The sequence below is a fragment of the Equus caballus genome, chromosome 9, assembly GCF_041296265.1.
Source record: "Equus caballus isolate H_3958 breed thoroughbred chromosome 9, TB-T2T, whole genome shotgun sequence".
NCBI classification, from domain to species: Eukaryota; Metazoa; Chordata; class Mammalia; order Perissodactyla; family Equidae; genus Equus; species Equus caballus.
In genome coordinates this window covers 1,229,267-1,245,769 of record NC_091692.1, presented here as the reverse complement: position 1 = coordinate 1,245,769, position 16,503 = coordinate 1,229,267, and the positions used below count along the sequence as shown (strand labels likewise).

At 36.4% G+C, this 16,503-nt stretch overlaps 1 protein-coding gene across 1 annotated transcript in view; it reads right to left on the bottom strand.

Moving 5' to 3' along the window:
* Window positions 1-1,438: 1,438 nt before the first annotated feature.
* Window positions 1,439-16,503, bottom strand: part of MMP16 (matrix metallopeptidase 16) — a 285,236-nt gene continuing 270,171 nt past the window's right edge. Inside the window, exon 10 of the mRNA XM_070221375.1 lies at window positions 1,439-11,152. Within this exon, the coding sequence (XP_070077476.1) occupies window positions 10,818-11,152 (335 nt within the window). The 3' untranslated portion in view covers window positions 1,439-10,817. The remainder of the gene's footprint in view (window positions 11,153-16,503) is intronic.

The window sequence follows — 16,503 nt, the reverse complement described above, 5'->3', positions numbered from 1 at the left end:
TATTATCATTCACCCTGATAAATGATATTTATGTTTCTAGAGTGTGCTAGGTGTGTTATTAGGTTCTCAAGCTCCCTCTCTGGATTTTTCTTTCTCTCCACAATATATCATTCTAATTTTGTCCTTGATTGTGGCAAAAATCATGTAAGATAGGTCATATAACAGTGTATTTTGACATTAGATAAGTAAAAAATTCAGGCATATAAGGAAAATACTCGACTGGGTTAGATTGATATGTCTAGCTTTTTTTTTTCTCTTTGATAATAAAAACAAGGGAGATTCATTCTTGGATTCAGCCTGATATTTACGGTGTTACGTTCTAAATAGCCTTATAAAAACAGAGGTTACCTTTTGTTTAAAAGTCTTCTACAAATAAAAGTAAACCATACAGTTAGTTGGCCAAACCTTATAGGCTTTTGAATGCTGACGTGTTCCAGACGTCCAACAAATCTTATCCCTGAGGCTTCCCTGAACTCTTCGAGATCGAGCTTCAAATTCCCAGAGATTCACTCTAGACGCAGAGTTCAAAGTCTTACCAAAAAAGACTTGTCTACTGTTGACCAGACTGTTACATCTGTGGGATTGTCTTGGTTACTCTGCTTCAGAGGCCCTCTCTGGTGTGTGGATTAAAATTCACAAGATTAATTCTTGGTGCACATGCACCCTGATTTCTGCAGGAGGGAGCACATTTTGCTTCATTCTCAATATGTGTTCCTAATTCTTCCTAAAATTCAGATGAACTTTTGGGACTACTGTTACATATTAGATTTGATTTTCAGGAAACTCTTGGTTCCGCATTTGATTACATGCAACTATCTGATATTTGAAGAAAGACAATTTACTAAAATGTTAAATATGAAAGTGTTTCTCTTTACTCTTGTTTTCTCTCTGTGAGTCAGTTCTGTATCCATGGCCACTCTTTGCCATAGTCCTATCATGAAAAGAAAAAGGCAGGGACAGAAAAATTCCTTAAATGGGATTCTGCTAAAGACTTTTGATATAAAAATGAACTCCTTTGATTAAATTTACCTGGACAGTCGTGATGTACTGACTTTAACAAGAAGTCAAGCTCGACTATCCCGAAAGAAATGTTTACTCTTGTCAAGTGGTGATGAAATTCTGACACATCCTTTGTTCACGGGGACTTGCCTGAACTACATGTGACACAGCAATGGCTCCCCTCGTTGGTCACAATCTCATGCATATAGTTAGTAGTTAAACAACTCTCCAGTTGATGTGGCCAGTTATATATACTTGCTATTTCAGGCAAACACACAGGAGATTTGGGCTGAAAGTACTTAAAAGTTTTCATTCTTCCATATCATATTGCTTAGGAAGACAGAGACAGTGAAGGCTACTGCTATAGATCACAGCCTAAATATACATCGTAAATGTCGGTATATCGTTCATTGAGTAAAACCACAATGTCTATGAACCATTTTTCTGTTCTCTCATTTATTGACAGTCTTTTTTTAATTACAACACAATGAATTGATGGTAAATACAGAAGATGCAATAGTATAAAAAGCCATTTAACCCTTCCCTAGGTTAAGACACTTACAGCAGACAAAAACTGCCCCACCAAAAATCCCCTCCTCGAATGGAAACAAAATAAATATAAATTAATAAATACAAAAGAAATCACTGCACAGCCCTTAACTCCTCGATCGCCACGGCCAGAGCCATGCTGGTGGTTCCAGCTTGTGACATCGGTGTGGTTAAGGTTGCCGCAGCAGTCAAAGGTTACAGCATGTAAACATAAGTACTTCGTGGAAAAGTTCAGTCGTGTTAATGGTCTACAGCGATGAGATTAATAGCATGACCCCTTGACCTTTAATGACGCAACATTATAAGGAGTTAAAGAGATAGTAGCTTGGTGAGCTGTTACATAGACTAGTCAACCGTTTTATTTAACAATGTGCTCATGAGGCCTTGATTTACTAATAAAAGACAACTTGTGAATAATAAACACTGTTCAATGCATTGATCAATAAAATCAATGAAAAAATTAATTTAAGCACCACAAAATTTTGCCTGATTTTATCTGACAGTCATAATACACTTTAGCACCATTTATTTAGCCTTATCTTTGCACACAAACAAGCTTTGTGTTTGTCAGTAGACGCTATCTGAAAAAATATATATATATGCCAGATTTAAGATGGTATAAATGTATTGAATCCTGTGTGGGCAGAAAACCACTAACAATGTGCAAACTTTAAAACCCATTCAGCAAATAACTGTGTTATTTCTTTCTTTGCTTGCACACAGAAGACGACATATTATCAAAAACTTAATGAAATAGTGTTGAGTATAATGTGAACAATCCAGACACTTAAGGTTAGACTTTAATACTCTCTCCATAAGTGAAAACATCATGGGGAATTAGCATAAAGGTAAAGTATTGTTAGACAACCAAAAGATAATGGCCTAAATATTTAATTTCTTAAGTGTTTCTCTCTGCTTCACAGTTTAATGCTATTTAAATAAAATCTGCATGAATTTTATGCATTAAATTCTTTTAATTTCCCATAACCACAATATAGAAGGAAAAAAGAAGCTATAAAATGTGTATTGTTTACCCAAGAGACAACTTTCCTTTGCAGTTGCTTGCATCTCATTCTGACTCTGAAAGATAAAAGTCTGTGCAATTTCTTTTAATATATATAGTATTTATTTGACAAACTAAATTTATGGGAGCTTTTCCCCTTTATCTAGTAAATATATATATCTATACACACACACACATATATGTGTGTGTATAGATACATATATTATATATACTATATATTTCCAATCTATATTACCAGATAGCTTGTATGGATGGCATAAATGGCATTCATTATCAGACTGATCCACCATTGGGATCAAGATAATGTTAATACAGGTATACAAGTTTTAAAACATCTTGAAGATAGGTTACTATACTGATGGAGCAGGCAATTTTCTCAATGTCAATAATTGTTTCTTTTAAAAAACCATCAATAGACTATGGACTAATTAGATTTTATGTTTTTGTTAAAAAATTAAGTTTATTAAAAGTTATATTAGAGTAAAATTGAACTAGTAAACTCCATTTATTTCCCTCCTATAATATAAAAACAAGATATATTTGTTTAAAATTATATACCTAAAAAAATCTTTTCAAGACTTTTAAGTCTGAAGCAAATTTTTATGGGCGAGTCTCTAAAACCCCTGAAAATAGAGGTCCACAATAGAAATGCTGATGCAGTTAGAACCAACGTAGCAAAGAGCCACCACTATAATACCCCTTATTCTTTTATTCTCTCTCTTTTTAATATATACGTAATTTACACATAAAGGGAAATAGACTAAGGAATCGAGGTTTTAGGCATTCATGTACTTATGACGTACGTTAAACAGAATACCATATTATGGTATTTACTTTCCTGTATAATCATTTAAGAAATACTCTTCAAAAGCAGACTTCCTGGATGGCTTATCCACAGACAACAGCGTTCCTCCTCGGCATTTCACTTTTCTCAGGGGAGTGGCTCTAAAAAGTTAGAACCCAATGCAAGAGATTGGGAGGTGTGCGAGATTTACTGAGTCTTAGATTTGCAGAAACTCGTGGAAGAAGACACTGAGAAACAAAGACACTTTTTCTGGGCACCACATCTGAGGTACAATGCTGCTCAATTTCGGTTTTCACAAAGGGAAGGGAAAATCAAATCTGTAAAAAAAAGGGACAAGGTGGAAATGGAAAGGAATGCAAATATAGGCACAGACTGCGTAACACAATTAGAAATAATATGTCCCTCCCTACCATCTGTATTTTTTGTAACAAACAGAAAGCAAACAAATAATTTCAGAATTGGAGGAGCAGAAAAACCAGGCATACAATCACCCTTGTTTGGAAATCATGTTTGTTTGGAAGTAACAAAGTAACTAAGATTGTGAAATTTTGTGTGTATGAACATAAACATGTCAGATACAAAAGAATGAGTGACAAAAAGAATGAAAAACCTAATTTTACCCAGGCAAGAGTACAAACTATAGAGCTGTGAGAAGACAGGCAATAATATGGCCTCTGTGATGATATTTCAGTGGTAGCAAAAACTATGACATTGATTTAAGGATTGAATCATTCATTCAAGAAAAGTATGTTTCACCTTCACAACTGGGTTGTCAACACATAGACAGGGAACAAGTTCAAACTAACCTTACATAAGAGCAAATGAAACATGCATTATAGTGACTTTTCAAACAGACAGCGCTCACACCAGGCTTTATTTGTCCATATCTCGGCAAGACAGGCCAACGCAGAAACATACAGTCTCATAAGGGGCGGCCAGTATGAGCAGCGCCACGTCCTATCCTAGGAGAAGCATCCTGCCATGCCGTCAAGTCTCACCAAAGCCTCGTGGGACACGAGGCGTGCATGAAAAGGCTTGTGCCAGAAGTGTTACACCTGGGATCCAGTCTAGCTACAGACATGTCTCTATTTTGAGTGATGTTTTTTCATGAAGAAAAACAAGTGGATAAAATACTCAAGAAACAGCTTTGTGAGCCAAAAATTTAATCACTTTATTCATGTTCATCATTCTCTCCTTCTGGTTTTTCTATGTGCAATAAGGGTTAATGACATCTTGCTCTGAAGCTAAGTGACATGATACAATGACCATATCTTCATATTTATTTCAATTGATTTTCTTCTCCCTTCTTAAGGGCATATAAATCCAGCTCTGCAGCAGAGCACATGGCAAAGTTATGGGAATTAGCACAACATCCTAGTTTATATGTATCTGCTCTACACTGTCCAGTGTGCCCTTGAATGTAAGGACACACTGAGTGCAAACGAGTATTAGTCCCCGTCCAATGTTAGTATGAGATAAATTCCAAGACACGTTGCTCTTTAAATTGAAAAGGCATAAAATCTTCATAAGTAAACATCTCTCACAGGTAACTTTTTATACTTATTATGCACTGACCATGAGTTACTGGTTATGCCCTCATTTTTCATAAAGAGCTTTAGTTGTGAGTACATGAGAAGTGCTGTGCTACAGCACTCATGATCATATATCCTTACTTAGTTTAAAGAATTACATTGTTCTAAAAAATGATGCAGCTCGCGTCCAGTTACAAGCTCACAATTGTGTTTAAAAATCAAAGGCTGCTACTTCAGTATTCTACCAGAAAACTGACAGAAATTTTACAGTATCACATGTTTTTCACTCAATTTCTGTAAATTTGTCAAATCAGCGTTTGTTTTTTGGCTTTATATACTATTGATTTAAATTTCAAAGTAGACCTATGTATAAAATATTGAAAGAGATATTTGCAATTGGATGTTATTGATCTGACTTGAAATATCTCAGAATCATTTCAAAATTACACCAATGGAAACAAAGGAAAAGTGATTTGAGTAGCATGTGAAAGACAAAGGTTATGATTAGGTGAGACTAGAACACGAAGGCAACTTTTTTGCAACGACGCCAAGTGTTCTGTGTTACACGATCATTGAGGTAAATGTCTATCCTAGGGAAATGGCTTTTCTCAGGAGATTCTAACAGATATTTCTTTCCAATTGAGGTTACTGAACACCTGACTTTGACATTTTTAGCCCAGAAGGCAATGCAGGAGTATCAGATGTGTTTATGCAGGGCAGCATCTAATGACCACTGGCTAATTATATGCATTGATATTTCACATACTCATCTCTAGTGTGAAGGGCTTGAAGCTGCATTTTTCTCTACTATTTTTATACTTGCTAAAGTAAAATTTCCAGTTGTATTAAGGAATGCTGTAGTATATATTTTTTACATTTTACAAAAGACTCATTTTTCCTCTCCCTCCGTTTCCATTATATTTAATAAATATAACATCTAGTTTTCATATTTATGGTGTGGTGCTATGCCTAGTTGCTGCTTTCTTTATTACATAAAGTTCTAATTTTTAAAACATAACTGATAAAACTTTTCTGGTGTAGCTACAGTTCCCTCCTCGGCCACGTGGAGCCTGTAATATAGATACAGATGCTCCGGCAGTTATAATCTGTGCTCACAATAAATCAGAATTATGAAGGTGCATGAGATGCAACGGAACGGTGAGACCCTCTACTATTGTCATGAAACCTTTTGTGATATCATATATTGGCTGAGATTGTACTTACAGCTATTTGTAACAACTCATCTGAATTTAGCATTTTGCTTTAGACAGCATGCTCCGTTGGACATCTGTGATATTTTGGATCGTGCTCTCGAGAGCATCAAAAATTAAACGAACTCTTTGCTATGTTTGCTGAAAAAGATTTCACCACCATCCATGAGGTTGTTTCAGTACATGTTACAATCTCACAGACTCAATACTATCAGAAATCACTACCTTTATTAGTTTCTGGAAGTAATTCCTAAACTCAAAAAAAAAAAGATTCTTCGCACGATTCTTGTGTTAACTCAGTCTGTTTGGTGATAACATCCATTCCCCTTCAGATAGCACAGCGAGTTCAGTCAACAGGGACACACTGGTTATTCTACTGTAAGATCCACAAAGTGGGGGTGTGTATTTGTACCATCCTAGCGATATGAGCACAATAAGTAGAACTTGAAAGTATTGTAATGCTAGCCCTACGATCCAGCATAGACACATCATCCGTGTATTGGAACTACCAGTGAAGTTGGGCAATGTTCTCGTGCACTACATTGCATTTTTTAATCACCCACAGAAAGGGAATAAAAATATGCATACAGTATATGAAACAAACTGTGTGTCAATAGAAAATGATTACAAGCAATTTGACTGGTAAAAGTAACATCTGCTTATTTTTGTAAATCAGTCTCTATCCTTTATTACTTAGTAATTATTTTCTGTAAATTATTACTTAGTAATTTATTACATCTGATTCAGAAAAGCTTTGCCCTCTGATTTACAACAGAAGTTGTCTTGGCTAGTATCATATAACGTTCTCTAATTTATCTACGTTACCTTTGCAATTGTAAAGCGCATCTGCAGTCACCGGTTCTGATTGCCATGTCAGCAGACACTTTGTTCCGAGATAAATCAATAGTTAAATTCACAACCTCCTTTGAGGTGGATTTACTGCTTTATAGAGAATACAGAACTGATTGGCTATTTCAATACTTCATTCTGTCCAGTTAATAATATATAGAATAACAATATTTGGCTAAAATTATAAACTATATAGTTAATTTATGTAAGGAACATTACTTTGTTTACATGATAGATTAAAGTAATGAGAAATAAGGAAATGAGAATTTTCTTTTGTGATCACGAATGTGTTTTCATTTGAATTTGGGAAACCCTACGTCTCAACTTTCCATGCTGTTAGCGATGGGATGATGAAAAATATTTGATAGATTGTATGTCTTTATTGATACTGAACTGGCACATTATGTTGTTGACCCCTGGAAATTTATTCCACATTGTTTTTGAGTCACTCTTCTTATGTATAGACCAATTAGTCACTCTCCCTTTCACTATTCCATTAGGATCACGATTTCTTTTCCAAACCCCAAGAGGAAGGGGAGTCGGTTAACCAATACTGGCAAAGTGCCCAGGGTACAATAAACAAACAGAATCCTGGTGTTTGTCATTGTGTTGTACTTAATATTTTCTTATCTCTTGCAGTCTCACAACCTGAAAATTTAAATGTCCTAGTAAAGAGAGAAGCCATATATGCCTTTTCCTATCACATAAATGTCATCTCATATTGAAGTAAATATGATCCAACACTTATTCATGACACTTCCAGAATTCAAGCATAAGGATAGCATTCTTCTCTTCTTAATGCTATGATTATTTTCCAGCCCTTATATACTTATAGTCTTATGATGAATCCAGACATTGTGACAAATGAGTAAAGAGGCAAAACATTGCTTCTTAAGTTTCTCTCTCACTTTAGAGAAAAAAAGAAAATCAATTTTCAATGCAGGTTGATGAAATTCCTCAATGATTTACACATGTCCCAAAATGACATATTTCCTCATTTCTATCTTTAGCAAAATATAATTTCCAGTCATTTTTTTGTCTTGACATCAAGGTCCTAAAAGGATCAAACTCGCCTACAAGCAAACACCGTATAAATGAGCTTACGTACATAGTCCTCCATGCTCAGTAGAAGTGACTAACTCTTTATAATATCAGCATCTTCTAGAATGGAAGCACTGAAGAAAAGCTGCTGGGCTAATTCTGTTCCCCTCCATTGCTTTCTTGGCCCTCACATACATAATCTCCCACATCTTGTCAAAATACAGTCTGCATTGCATAATGTTTTGCTGTGAAGCCATTCCTCTTTTTTTAACTGTTCTTTTTTCTTAGCCTTACATTATATACGTTCCGGTTGTAAGAAATAGCAGTCTGCAAGGCTGTGCGGCATGCCACCGATGATTACAAAATATTTCCCCCAACCAAATCATAAACATGTAGTTTAACCGAAAGGCATTCTAATTTCCATGCTATGTTGAGTATAAATATAAATTCAAGGCAGCCAAACTATCCATTTCCAAATAAGAATGTATACCTACACTCATTAAAAATCATCTGGAAACGTGTATTATTAGCAAATGAGTAAGAAATTTTCACTAGTATAAAATTCCTGCTTTATATAAAAGCCACACTGGCCATTCAAGTATTTTGAGGGTTTTTTCCCCCCTATGGTTTTATATTTGTACTAAAATGATGAATTTAGACTTGAAATTATATTGAAGGAAAATTAAAAGTCACTTCTACGTATAGGGCATTTTTAGAGTGGGCATGTGAAGAGCAGTGTCCATCTGCGGATCCACCATCAACATTCTTTCTCTCTCCACTCTGAGGAAACAGCTCGTGCTTACTAGGTTTTTAGCGAACAATTAACACTCCAACGGAGAAGCAACACCAGACTCCTTCAGTTTGTGCCAGTTTGCAAGTTAAAGGTCAAAGGGCAACAGACGTAGAACGGGACCGTTCAAGGAAATTTTTCACAGAAGACAATGTTTAGGTTGTTAATGACAGTCAACAGATCAGTAATCAAGTTCAAGGCAAGCTGTTCATTGTTTCAAAAGCTAATCCCCTCAAAAGCTGGCTTTCACACAAAGCCAATGTCTGACTCATGGGGTGCATTCGTTCTGACCATCTCTAGTAAGTTCACAGCCCAGTGGCTGTAAAGCCTTTCACTGCAAGAAGCAGCTCCTAAAAATCAATAGAGGTCTGTCAGTTGCTGACTTTTCTCTAGGAAAAAATTATTGATACAAACCTGCTCTGCAGGTCACATGAAAATGACAACACTGCTTTAGGACAAATCACACGCAACAATGAAATGCTTTGGTGGTCTCTTGGCTCTGTCAGTGATCAATCAGATGGCTAAAGGCCAGAAGCCACAGGAACCCTTTGAGAACTATGATTGACATGCAACAGGTAATGCGCTGGAGGATATTCATGCAATCTCAGAGTCATCATTTTAATTCATTTTTTAAATGGCAATGCCAACTGCATGTACCAAGGCAAATGTAATTTTCATGCAACGGATTTTAAAACAGAAATTCAGTATGTCTAACAACAACAAAAAGAAGACTTTGGATACTGTCATCAGTCGTTCAAATAAAATCTCACTCTTACCAGATACTTAATAAAATATCTTTTTATTTGCCAGAGAACTTTTTGGCAAGTAACATCACTTCTGTTATAAATGCATTTCTGTAGTACCGTAAATTCTTTAAAAATTACATTGGGTTATAGGATATCTGTTTTAAAAACCTGAATTCTTGAGCCTGTGCCTGTTTTCACCATTGCCCAGTTCTGTAATTTACCAGAGAGCAAGACTGACCATCCTCAGACTCTGAAAGTTGATCTGATAGTTCTCAAAGGGTTACAGCAATGCATCACTAGTGTCACACACCCTTCAAAAACAACTGCCACTTTAGACGACTTCAGAGACACACTGCTTCTTACTCTTCTTATAGTGAATATTCCTGACAGACCCCTGGGAGGCCTGGGGCAACGGCCTAATACAACTTGGGGACATTATCACAGCGATGCAGGGGGAAGGTGGCAGAAGGGGTTTAGAAACACTCCCAAACAATGAAAAGGTCCTGTTTGAATATAGCTATGAATATAAATGTGATGCAACATTGAGGACATAGCTGAGAACAGCTGTATAAAACGAAAAATGGATGTATTTTTAAGGCTGTTACTATATTGCAGATATTTTGGCCCCTTGTTTGTTGGAAAATGGCTGTCCCGACAGTCTAACGTCCTGCGTGTGTGTTCCAATCTCCCACCTGACAAAAAAACGAAGCGTAGGAGAATATCCGTAGCAGTCAGAGAGCTATCTTCTTTGGAGACAAAGCTGTTTTGGGTCTTCACACTTTCCTGAAAGTTCAACTGTGGGGTTTTTTTTGTTTAACCTTTTTTTCTCTTTGCTCTAAAGCAAAAATTCATGGGTTTTCCGTTTTGCTTTTTTTTTTTTTTTACCCCCCTCCCCGCCCCCAAGAAATGGGCTCAGACTTCAGAAGGAAAATAATATTAGAAACCTTTCAGAAGAATCTTTTCTTCTTTTCTCCTCTTCTTTAGTTAATGCTGAAAATTTACTGGGCATTGAGCGTGCAGAGGAAAGGCCTAGAACTGAATGACAAGGAGAGACAGACGACTGAAGAAGGGCAGATACTGTGCATCATGGAAGCGTCCCCACGAGTGTGTTTCCACTCCTGTGCAGGACCAGCAACCCTCTGGGTTTGAAAGGTCAGCCCTGATCCAGGCCGCCAAGCCTGCTCCTAGCTAGGAAACAGCATAACAGCTCTTGTCTTGAATCTCAAGTTACCACAAACTCCTGGAAAAGAAAGACAGGAAAAAGCCCTAGATCACACCCACTCTTGCATAGAGCGCTTACAGTACAGTATGTGGCGGGGTGTCCCTTTCCTCTTGAACTGGAACACAGTGTAAACCAGTACAAGGAGGCATAAGGCCAGGATGCAGGGGATGACAATGGCTATGGCTTTCACAGTGCTGGCTGTGTTGTCCAGTTTGATGACAATGTCTACATCGTCTGGCGGGCTGTGTCCTTCTTTGTCTCTGTCTGTTGGTCCATCACAGCCCATAAAATCCTTGAGGATGGATCTGGGATATCCAGGTTCTACCTTGAGTATCTGGTTGTTGAATTTCCAATACTCCTTTCCTTTGTAGAAATATGTAAAGCCTGCGGGGGGAACACACACAGGAACCACTTATTTGTGAAAGTGTCCATGTACAGAAATTTAATAAAACAGGCTACTCGAAAGATGTATTTTAAGGCCTCTCAATTTTCGTAGGAAGAAGACACCATTCTCAGCTCAGCTGTCTGTTGAGATGGATGTGGCTTCTGTGCTCAAGGAACCGTGCCCTGAGGCCCAAGGAAAGCTCAGCTAAGAAAGAAACGTCCTCTGCAGAGCAGTGTTGAAAGACCCCGCCGTACACACCTACTCCCGCTCTCCCTAAGAGAGAGAAGGTTTAGCTTCCTTAGAGGATCCCTGGCAGAGAATCACACATCAGTGTGATGATGTCAAACTACACTGGAAGATGCTGATACAGTGTTACCCACTGCTGCTGCGGGTGAGCACCTGGATGTAAGATACATTGTAGGGAGGCTCCTCTGAAACCCCTCCCCGGAAATTTCTACGCAACTTTGCATGGGAAATAGCTGTGCTCCTTCCAAACAATAGGTGTGCTTTGTCATTTGGACAAGACAGCTCAACAAATCATAAATCATGAAACGAGAGATGTTTTCCTTTGTCTGCTGAAGATTTTAATAAGAAAATAGGCACTTCTAGTATCTTGTGCGCTAACCTCATTTCTGACTCTAGGTCATGCCCATTTTGCCTCTTCTCCTTTTGTCCTTATCATTTAACTTCCTTATTTACTTAGTTTATGTTAAAATCATGTTAAATTTAACTAGCTGCATTTTATAGAATTTCTAAAGCCGTTGTTAATCCTTTTCTTTAATTCTTCCAACTAACATACATTTCCTGGGGGAGGAGGTGGTATGCGCCAGGCTCAAGTCACTAGCACTACACGTGATTTATGGTCCATTATGTTGCGGACACAGATAACAGACTTTGCAAGCTTGTAACAATTAAACTACAAATACGTGTATTTTTCTTAGGACTGTTCTCTATAATTTTTTGCTGTTTTTGTTGGGCACAGATTTTTCTTTCTGTCCATCGCTCTTTCATGTCAAGTTTCTTTGTGACTACCTTCCTTGGACTTAATTTTTGCTTTGAGATAAAATTCATGAAACCAAGAAGAAATGTTTTAATGTTAAAATTATGTAAAAACTATATTTTGGAGCTATTTATTTTGAAAAATATACTTACTTTAGAGTTAATAAGCATTAACGAGGGCTTTCTTTTTCCTATATTGTTGAGTACTTATTAGAAAAGAAGCACTGTGTTAAAAACTCAGCAAATGACATCTTTTAATCTTCATAACCACTCTGTCAGGTGGTTTAATTACCTATACGTTTCAGGCAAAGATGCGAGGCTCAGAAATAAAATACTATGCCCAAGACCTGGGGAAAGCAGGATTTAAATCTTGGTCTATTTCTAGAGCCCGAACACTGAATGATTTTTCTAAGACTGGGTCCTTTAGTGATCTCTTGTCTTTTAACAATCACTCCTTGGCTAAACATCACAGGTTGTGACAGTTGCCACTCCTGAAACAAAACAACCTCTGACACGTCTCCAAAAATTTCAGCTCGGATAGATCATCACTTCAGGTCACTGCATTTTGGAAATCATTCTGTTCAATGCCATAAAAATCTGCTGTTGCTTTTAGTTTCGAAGGGCAGTTTTGCAATCAGAGCATCTTGCCAAGTGAAAACAGGTGTATGTAGATTCAGATTTTTCTGCAGGGAGCTGGTATTTGGTCACGCTAATGAAACCCAATGTAATTACTCAACAAGCTTGGATGAAGAAACGTTCAGGGCCTGCCAAGTGGCAGAACATTATATGATCATAGTTGAATAACAGCACTGATCTAGAATTAAAGAGACCTTCAAAACACGTGAAAAGACTTCTTACTTATATTTATAACCTGGAAACCAACAGCTGGAAGTGTCCTCATCCTTAATTTTTCATCAAAGCTAATTACTATGGAGCTGCTGGGTATCTCACAAAAGTTCAGAAGTTTCCATTTTCATGTTTATCAGGTGTGTAGGCCAAATTTTATGTAGCACACTCCATGCACAGGAGTAGAATTGTAGTTTACTGAATAAACTTGTTAGAGATAAGAACTCTAATAAGTAGGAATTAAAGAACAAAAGCATTGGAAAAAAAGTAGCCTGAAATCTTGGTAATAGAAATCTGCCAAACTTTGATCCCGCAAAATTCATCTCATTCAATAATTTAGGTTTGCTGTTTTTTTCCGTATATGAAATGTCGGTTGAGGAAATGTTTATGAACTCCTATTTTTTTCCTTTTTACAAGTGCCTTTGATGTTATAATCTTGTAGATGCTGTGCTTGTTGAGTACTTCAAATGATTCTAACCTGAATTATTATTTTTTCAGAAATCCTGATAAAGAACTCAGTGAGGTTGTAACGTATTATTTGATGACCTTTTTTCTCTTGTATTTGACTAGGTTATACTGGTGACATCCCTATTGCTTAGTCCAAACTGTAATGAGACACTGTCCACAATAGCTTTCTGGTTATAACTTAGTGGATGTTCTGGATGGCAGTGCGTATGTGTTCTTTCTATTCTCCACTCTTATATGTTTATTAAGAAGGTAATTAATGTTTAATAAATGTGAATGAATAAACTGAATCTTGTGGAAATATTTGTTTGAATCACACTTGTGGATTTTCACAGAGTAAGAGAAGGGGGGAGAATTAATACACCAAATCAAGAGATTTAAGGGTCAAAACTATTTTAACAGGCTAAAAGTGGGGCTGTAATAAAATGCAACAATGTTAAAAGCAGAATCTTGCATTAACTCTAAAATTGCATTTTCTAAGGAGAGAATATAGAATACCTAGGAGGTGGAGTTTGACAGCAATTAACGTGGAAACAATCTGAAGGAGGGCAGATGCAATGATGCTTTACTACAATTTTAGTGTATGTTAAACTCTCATGTCGTTGCTTAAAACACTGTCGAACAGCGAGTGTTAAGAAGAAATCATTCAACTATATACTGCATGAGTCAGAGATCACCTGGATTATTGTGGTTATTTTCGGGGGCTAAAAGTAAAGAGGAAAATAAGAAAATTGTTAGATTAAGATGGTTACAGGGGAAAACCAAGAGGATGATGGCTCCAGAAGCTGCTCTCTGAGAAAGGCTGGGTCTGTCTAGTATGAGAAAATGAACAATTCAGCCTGACACGGCAGATCACCAATTACTTTAATGAGACAATATAGAAAAAGACTTTTTAACTTTTCCTCTTTGGAGACAGTGTGCTAGAACACATTCACTGAGACTAGAACGTTCTAGCTCCAAGCCTTAGATATAGAATCCTACCACTTTTATGATCGGAGGTTCCTTAAACTAGCCGATGTTGGTTTCCTCATTTATAAAAAATAATAAATGAGGTAAAGAGGTAATTGTGTTGCACAATTAAATTAGATGAGAAGTTTAAGTAGCACAACTTATTCACGGTAGGCACTCAATAAATGGAACCAAGTATTCATATTTCATTGGGCAAGGTAGCAGAATTAATACCAATAGGTATTACAGGAAGGCATATTCCACCTTGATGTGAAAAACATCCTTCAAAAATCTATAGCTGAATTTTAAGCTTGTGGACTTTTTTGGTTTTGACAATTACCATTAGGAGAGGATTCTGAGGAAGAAATTCCTACATTGGCGGAAGAGAGGATTGGAGAAAACATTCCAAGGCTCTATCATCTCTGACTTGTGACTATCAAATATCATATGCATGGATTTATCTTTACAGGGAATTACTTTGAGTCTAAATATAAATACAAATGTGTGTTTAATAATTTGAGCTTTCTCTCTTTCATAACAAATGTGAGGAAAGAAATTGTGCAAAATTAGAGTTTAAGGTAAGAAGCCACAAGCATGAGATCTGAGTAGAGAATAGAAAGTGGAGAACTCGCTGTTGGTAGACTATTTAGAACAATACCTTCCAGACTGGCTCATCTTGCTACTCTCCAGAACAAGGGTTCCATAAAAATAGATCTCCTCCACTTCAGGGAGTGAACTTTTGGAGAATGGAAGGAATAAAATTAAGCTTCAGCAACAATATTTATTGAATGGTCACTCTGTGACTGCCTGCAAAGAGTCTACACTGGAGAGGACAATGTGCATACAAGCTGATCGTTGTAATAGGAGATTTTGAGTGCAAGGGGTAGGGTACCAAAAAAGTATATTCAAGGAAGATTTCCTGAAAGATGAAAAGTGAGCTCAACATTGAAGGATATCAAAGATGGGGCTGGACCAGGTAAGGTCCAGAAGACACGGATTTTTTGAAATTTTATCTGTAGTATTTTGTCATTTGTAAGCACTGATTTTCCCAACATGCTTTGTTTCTCTGTCAGTATTTTACAAAGTTATTCTTTGCTATGTGAAAAGAAAACATTAAATTATGAATATAAGGAAACCATTTTTCTTCTTAGGAAATTTACCCTTGAGCTGAGAAGATGGTGGGAAAGTGCTCAGGGAAATATGCTCGGCATTCTCAGTTCTTTTTTGTACAACACACAAAAGTGAGTAAATCTGAACTTTCATAGAGGTGGAAATTGATAGCATTTTGTTAATTATGTTATTATAACAAAAATAATACAATATTTTAATTTAAAAAATTTTAATGTGTTGCTTCATAGTTGTTTAGAAGTAATTTATAAAAGTTACACAGTTCAGAATATACTCTTCAGCACAATTTCACTGATTTATATTGAATGAATATTATTAACTTTTCAGATGGACAAGGATATGAAAAATCATGGGGGCAAGGGGCAACAAGAAGATTTTTTCTGTCATTTTCACATAATTACGATTTATTTCCAGAGAAATGAAATAAAATCTCAGATATTAGCCTTGTGAAAAGAAACAGGGAAAATGGAAACAGTCCATATGCTAAGAAATTAAGATTATGTGTATTTTCTCAATCTTTTGAAACAATTATCACTTATTTGAAGTTATTTTTACTACAAAAGTTATGCTCATTTTAGAAAATTAATAAAGACAAGAAATGAAAATGTATTATGAAATTTGCTAGAGTTAATCACTAGTAAGACCTTAGCTTAATTTTCTTTGCATATATTTTTGTATCGTGTGGGATAACCTTTACTGGAGGCAGGTTTTAGCAGTGGTAAGACTTCACAAACCTTAGCTAGAGTTGATTTTATCTGGGTTGGAACACCCTTTAGTCTAAACTCAAGAAATTACCTTTCCCTAACCCCGAGCTTCTTCCTTGCTGACAGCTCTAATTCTTAGAGGAGAGCTCAGTTTTCTGCCTTCCATGTCATTATCTTTCACATTTTTTTTTTTCATTTCTTTGTCCTTTTCATCTGCATCTTCATAGTTTCTCAAGTTTTTTGGCCACATTATTGATTTG